At 38.8% G+C, this 7,478-nt stretch overlaps 1 protein-coding gene across 1 annotated transcript; it reads right to left on the minus strand.

Moving 5' to 3' along the window:
* Positions 1 to 928: 928 nt before the first annotated feature.
* Positions 929 to 6,380, minus strand: LOC138030535 (grpE protein homolog 1, mitochondrial-like). The gene is made up of 2 exons (XM_068878435.1): positions 6,037 to 6,380; positions 929 to 3,131 (listed from the first exon to the last, which is right to left on the minus strand). The coding sequence occupies exons 1-2, from the start codon at positions 6,286 to 6,288 to the stop codon at positions 2,709 to 2,711; spliced, it is 675 nt and encodes a 224-aa protein (XP_068734536.1). The 5' UTR covers positions 6,289 to 6,380; the 3' UTR covers positions 929 to 2,708.
* Between the last annotated feature and the right edge of the window lie 1,098 nt (positions 6,381 to 7,478).

Genomic DNA, 7,478 nt, shown 5'->3' on the forward strand with positions numbered 1-7,478 from the left:
AGGATATAAACAAAAGAAACCAAAGACCCAAATATTGGGAATGTCACATCAATTTTCCTGTAGAACAATTTACTTACTAAGTCAATGTGTATGTAGAGAACGGTTTTCTTATTCGTTTTTCTTTAATATTCTAATTCATCATCGCTTTAGCTAATCAGCTTTTTACTGGGTAGCCATACGACAATCTAGTCGAAAACTTTCGCATTTTACAGTTTGTTTTTTTCGTGTCGGAAATCGGAAAAGTTGCGCAATAGGGTCTTTCCTGTCACTCCCCTGCTAAGTATTGTCTTTGTACCTAGAGTCTTCTCTGCGTATCTTTGGTAAGTTTGACGGGGTAGTAGAAATGCGCCAGTATGAGTGAGCAACTCCCATATATTTCACAGACCGATTTATTTTTAGATTGAATTTCCCACGAATGAGACTCCCGCAGGAGCCCGATGACCAATCACAGAAAACTAACTTGACGTCATAGCTTTGTTGTTTTTCGGTAAAGGTAGTCCAAAAATAGATTGAACAGGAGAGAGTGTAGTGTAAGGTGAAGTGCTAGATTTCTATCCCATATGAACCATGTGAGCGTTAGCCTTACTGATGGAACTGGGCCCACACAAGGACAGAGAAAAACTCTGACCAGGGTGGGCCCAGTTCCATCAGTAGGGCTAACGCTCACATGGTTCATATGGGATAGAAATCTAGCACTTCACCTTACACTACACTCTCTCCTGTTAACTCTGTTTAAAATGTAAGTGCTACACGGCCAACGTTTCTATAAACGAACCTTTCCTTGCAAAAATAGATTGGTCTGTAAAAATGCCGCGACATAGGCTTACTATGGGAGTTGCTCGTTCGTACTCATGAGCTCCTGAATACGTAGATTCAGGTAGATTTTATCCGGTGGACACTCTACAAGCAATGGCGGCGAAGCAGATTTATCGCGAATGGTGTTTTATTGGATGTTTGAACAAAATATAACCTTGTGAGCTCAAGAATGGAACGTCAATGCGATAAACAACACAAGCGGTGAAAAATGAATATCTGGAATCTTAAAAGCCACGAATAATGTCTCCGACAACACTTGCATCTTTCGCAGTCGGCTAGCAAATTGAGCTTTGTTTCTAACGGTGATGTTATGTGCAACACTGAAACCAAATGGCAAAACCCACTGAAGGACTCGAACGCCTTGAATGCATCTGTGTATACTTTAGTCGCATCTCTGTTGTCTGGCTATTTATACTTATTTTGTACTTACTTTACTCTGCACAGCCTTGAGGTAAAAAAACGACATCTAGGTACGACGGAAAGCCGCAAAAATCTAGAACAAAAATTCATCTTCCAAATCGGCACCCTTAATCCTCACGGTATTAACGAACGCTTTTCATTTAACTACATACATACATACATACTTTATTTGTCTTGTAGGTCAATAAAAAAGGGCAGCTAAAAAGCTGATGTGGACCTAGAACTAAAGTGTATCTACAAAATTTAAAAAAATTAAGTTAACGAACTTACGAATTATTTACAATAAATAAGAAAGAATACCATACCCAGTAAGATAATCGATAGTTAATTGACTATAGTGCTAAAAATAGATTTAAAATAACAATAATAATAATGATAAAAATAACATTAGTATGTGTAATTTACAATGTCTTTGTTTATTCCCTGCATGCCATTAAATGTTTTTTTGTCTAAAATGTTAGATTTTGCTTTAAGAGCAGATTTAAAAGAAATAACGTTCGGTTTACTTTTTAAGTACATAGGTAAGTTATTCCAATGTACTTAAAAAGTAATATATTCCTATTTTTCACGTTGCCATGTTACCACCAATAGCGTAGCTCCTACTCTACTATAAAAACTACACGTAACCCATAATTCCTCGATTCGCTCTGACGAAGGGCTAACGCTCGAAACGTCAGCTTTTAGAATCTCTGTACGGTGGCCAATTTACATTATCAACTCCGTTGATAAAACCAAATAATTGGAAATGTGACAGTCAAGAATTATTTTGACCGGAACTGGGCATTGACATAATTTGTTTTGTTAAAAGTTAAGTGATAGTGATTTCAAAGTGGTTTAAGTTTCAAGATGACAGATCAAAGTAATTGCCGCAGAAAGATTGATTGACAAGATAAGTTCTATAATAAGACTAGGCCGTTGCTTCGTACGATCTCAGTATGTGAAGGATAGATGTCATAACTCAGGAGTTCCCCAGATATCTCCTTGCTACCCGAAAAATTCCAGTTGCGTAGCAGCTCTCCTAACCAGCTATTGTTTGGTATTGTATGCAGCTTTATTGTCCAAGCCTCGGTTGTTCAAACAGTAAAAACGCCAATTAACCAGATAAATGACTGTCCAGAAGGTAACTCAATTGGTTTTATTCACCTCCAACTCCCAGCAGACAAAGAGAAAGAAATTATATACCTATAAAAGTTCAGGTGGTTTTTCACTGGTACATGTTCATACTAAAACAGCCATTTTGTGGCTCTGTGAAATCCATCACTGTTCTCACTCAAACAATATTATTGTTGATATTATTTTAATCAAATTCAGCCACAATACCACAAGGCCACTCTCGCAAATGAGGCAACACCTTTACAAATTGTGATCACAACAAATATTGAGGTTAAAGATGTTTCATTAAGAAATAACGAGAATTCTCTGTTGTTTAGTTTTCAGTATACAAGAAGCAATAGAGCAGGTCCATGCTAATCCTATTCTTTCACCACACCGACAAGTGCAGGTCTCAGTGTTCTTCCATTTAGTTTGTATCCCACTTTTTCTACTACAGCCACAGTTCCTGCCTCTTTATCTGGAAAAGGAAGCTGGAACAAAGCTTCGTGACTGTAAGGATCAAATTTTTCATTCATTGGGTTGATTTTCTCTAGACCATTCTTTATGAAAACCTTTTGTAATTGGGCCTCTGTCATTAGTAGACCGTCATACAAGTTTTTCAAAGTAACACTTTTTTCAATTTCCTCCTTTGGAACAGTTTCTGTTGCTTTTCCCAAAACATCTGCAACTTCAAGCAAGTCTCTTGAGAAAGATTGGATTCCAAACAACTTGGCTTCCTCTATCTGCTTCCTTGTACGAGTCAATATGTTCTCATTGTCAGCGAGAGATCTTTTGTACTTATCCTAAGAAGGAAAAGGGAAATGTTCACAAAAAATTAACCAATCCCATGAAAACAATAATCTCCCATTGCCCTCTCCATTATTCAGCACATGTTAGGATTGGCTGATTTAGCTGTGTTCTAAAGTACAACCTACTGAGGACCTTATGGTGTTATTAGCAAATGCAGTACTGTAAACTACTGGTGGGTATCAGATATTGTTCAACCAAAATTTACTATTATTGTGAGATCAATAGTCTTACATAAGGTCGGACATGATGACATTGTCTTTTTTTTTTCAACACTTGAAAGCAATGTGTCTCAACATATGAGAACTCATGAGCTAGTTTGAAAGGTTAAGTTTTTAAGTTTTTAACTTTGTTATAAGAGTAGTAACATTTAGATTGGTTCATACATTTCTAGACAAAGTTTGCTCCAAAAACATGGCCAAGGTTTTGTCTCTGGTCATTGCCACAATAAAAATGCTATGGTTAATGGTTACAAGAATGCAGGTTAGAGTTTGGAGCGATTCTAGAATACCAGGCCATTTTTTCACGGCATAAATCTGTTGGCCCCACACTCCTGCAGTAATGTAAAGTACGTGGAATTCAGCAAGTGTATAACTATTGCTCCCACAGTCCCACACACCTGTAGTCGAAAGCTAAAAGGAATTTAGTGAGTGTATAGCCAGTGCTGTAGTCCCACAGTCTCACAGATGTCACGAACTAAGTGGTACTCAGTGAGTGTATAACTATTGCTCCTGCAGTTGTGCACTCCCGTAGCCGAAAGCTAAGTCGAATCCATAATCCATATAACTGTTGCTCCCACAGTGCTGCACTTCCATAATCAAGAGCTAAAAGAATTTCAGCGGGTGTATAGCCAGTACTCCCGCAGTCCCACAGTTGTGAACTAAGCAAATTTAGCAATTGTATGACTAGTGCTCCCACAGTCCCTGTGTTCATTTGGGCGCAACTCTTTTAGAATGAGTAACAATCGATTGTCACTGTGCGTTATGTTCATTATCAGGGGTTGTGTTTCCATGGGAGCAAACAATCACATAATCGGAAGAATCGGAGAATATGAATTGGTGTAATCGGAACAATCGGTGTCCTAGCGAATTTGAACCCCCCAGTACAAATTCACTAGCGGATTTGGACCCCTGTGGGATGGATTTAGTCCCCTTTGCGGATTTGAACCCCCCATTACTGTTTATTTATCTGTTTATCCAGGCAGAGTTAGATTTTTGTTTGGAGAAACTGACCGATTCCATAAGACATAAATCTTTGAGAAAAAGACTAAGATCGGCTAATTATTTGGTAAATTTGAACTCCTTTTGTAACACCACTTGGTTGGAAAACACATGATTAGAGGTTTACTTGATTACAAGGACAAACTTTTCCAGTCATGAATTCTTGTATTAATTTTCAATAAGGAGAAACTGAGCAAAGTTAGACTTGAGTTTCATTGAAAGTTTTTTACAACTAAAAACAATTTACAAAGGAATTTTATTACCTTATCAAAAAAACATTTATTTTCTGGGGGGTCCAAATCTGTGAAAAATGGTCCATATCCGCTAGCGGATCTGGAGCGGGGGTCCAAATCCACTGTGACACCGGAGCAGGTTTTTAAGTTCCAGATTTTAGTGGCCAGGTATTCTAGAATCTAGCCAAGAGTTTTGTAAACTAAAAAGAAGCCAATCCCTCCTAGATTTTACTAAGAACTAACACCAAGTGATTTTACTTGTCAGTAAGGGCTTATTTAGGTGTGCAAGGGCTACCGTGAAAATCCATGCATCAGCTGCACCTCTTTTCTCAAAAGTCAAACAAAAATCAGGGGTGCCTCTTATCTACGGAAACATCTGAGGATGGAGTTTTCTGAACAAGCATATAACAAACTGAAAGCATGCTGTTGTTGTTCATTGCCTTTTTCATGAGTGGTGGCTCCTAAAGAACCGTTTGTATCTTAAAGTGTTCATTTGCGATTCTTCTCTCCAAGAGTTCTTTCAAGTGATTAATTTTCACTTTACTCGAACAACTAAACACCAACCTACAGGGAATCTCCATTCTCCACAAAGCTGTTTTGCTATGATGCCTGAGACCATTCACTTTGAAGAGATCTTTCCGCCAAGTGCGAGGAAATACCAAGATATTCGCAAGTACCCACGAAGCAAATGGCTGGCCATTTCATTGAAATGCCCAGACTCCACTCAACATTTCAAAGCTTGGCTACTAAGCACTCACGCATATCGTTTCAATCGCTTTCATGGAGCATTTCAAAGTGATAACCGATCTTGAACCGCATCAAGAGAGCATCTTAAGTTTTTTTATAGTAGGTATGACAAGTGAAATTTTGCTATCTAAAGACTGAATTGACATGAAAGCTTGTAACAACCACCATGTCAGTGTTTTGAAACCATACTTGTTTATCCTTGTTTGCTTACAAATAGAACTTCATTGGAGCTTCATTGCAACTTCATTGGAACTTCATTGTTGTCTTATATTTTTTTCAAAATTAAAGCTTCCATATTAGGGGTGCACCTTGTCTACGGGTGGGTCTTATACATGGACTTTTACAGTAATTAGAACTGTAAATGTAAATGAAAAGACTACAGGACTACTTGGGCAAATTGAAACAAAATTTTACTGAGCAGCATGCAAACGTTCAATATTTTTCAGACCCATGTCACCCGTAGACAAGGTGCACCCCTAATATGGAAGTCATGGAAGCTTTAATTTTGAAAAAAATAAGACAACAATGAAGTTGCAATGGAGATGTGGGTGGTGCTATCTTAAGTGTTTCTGTTACATACACGTAGCCTTGTTTAGAATGGGTTTGAAAACCTTTAATTTATCGTTGATCAAAGGTACAGACATTCCCTCACAGCCAGTTGCCGGCTGTAATGAACATTAAAACAACACAATCATTCATACCTGAAGATCTTTTAACAAAGCCTCTTTTTCTTGAAGGAGTTGATCATATTCGTTTTCTTTTTTATCGTTATTAGGCGTCGTATCCTCCGCTTTTTTCTCAGCGTCGGCAGAATTAGAATCGGGGCTGGACTGAACGGTCAAAAATCGGACATGTAGACCCAACAATCGTGAAAAAGGAAGTAAATTTAGATGCTTACAACACCCTGGGAGTGAAGCCGAGCTTCTAGCAGCTATTAATACAGATTTCAGCATTTCTTTGTCGAATTCTACTGATGAAATCGCCGTAAATTTAGAGGTTATATTCCATACCTTGCATCACTTCACGTGGGTCGTCAGCAGTTGAGCTGAGTAACCGCTGCTTGCTCCGGTCATGTGACCTTTTAAAGGAGGTCTGCTGGCCCCAGTTCGTCAGCAACCTGGTTCTGGTCATTGCTGTCTAAGGTCTATCCACACTAGGGGATCGCACAGCATCGCAAAGAAATGTTGTGCAACATTATGTATTTCCCGTTGAAGCCAATTAAAATCGCACCATACGTGTAAGTTACACCCCCCCCCCCCCAAGGGAGGATATTAAAGCCAATAAAAACGTTGGTTATAGTGAACGTCCCTTGGGAATACAATTTCTGACACCGACCTTTAAGAAGTTTTTGACTGGGGCTGCCCTGGGTAGCCCAGTAATTTGTAGTGTTATGGCGACGCGAAATGTCGATTAGCCTGTTCCAAGCGTTCAGTTGGTAAATGCGGCAAAAGGCAACCCAACTAAACGCCTCGAACAGGCTACACAGTGAACTTTGCCTAGTCATGAGTCAGGAAAACGCTTTCTACTAATAATTTTAATTTCAAGTTTCCAATTCAGCAGTGTGAGAAAACAAGTCCCCCGAATTAACCCATTTTCTTTGTTATAACAGTGGTTCTTGTATTAAACTTCTAACTTCATTTTTCGGGGAACCTGAGGGCACCACAAAATAATTTAATCAGCTGTCAAGCCACAAAAACGGAAAGTAAATATGGGGATCCTTGTTTGCATTTTGCTTATTAGCACAGGGCTATCGTTTTCTAATCAGTAAGTAGGCTTTTATAGATTGTGCTCGTAAAACTAGCATATTGTGCTACTAGCAGTGCCCATTTTTTTCCCAAATTATGCTCAAATTATGTTCTTTTTTCCAAATTATGCCACTTGTTCTTAAAATTATTCCTTTTGCAAAATGAGCGTAACAAGTCCAAAATTGTGTCATGATCGTGTAGCAATACTTTTTTTGGTGTGAGAAGCTCCTCCTCTATTGTATTTTGCGGTGTCTGGCTATGTTTGCTGGTTCTGTTATAGTCTGTAACAGCAAGTTATCGGGCGGCGTGGCTGACGCCCATTTGGCAAACTTGCAAATGAGAAGTACATGTACTGTGACCAAAACCATCTGACAACTTCCGGTCCCGTCATCTCGTGC

Source organism: Montipora capricornis, chromosome 2 (assembly GCF_036669925.1).
Source record: "Montipora capricornis isolate CH-2021 chromosome 2, ASM3666992v2, whole genome shotgun sequence".
NCBI classification, from domain to species: Eukaryota; Metazoa; Cnidaria; class Anthozoa; order Scleractinia; family Acroporidae; genus Montipora; species Montipora capricornis.

Coding starts and splice junctions, on each gene's coding strand:
- LOC138030535 (XM_068878435.1), bottom strand. CDS start 6,288: ATGCTGAAATCTGTATTAATAGCTGCTAGAAGCTCGGCTTCACTCCCA. Junction 3,132..6,036: donor CTTTGTTAAAAGATCTTCAG/GTATGAATGATT, acceptor TTTCCTTCTTAG/GATAAGTACAAAAGATCTCT.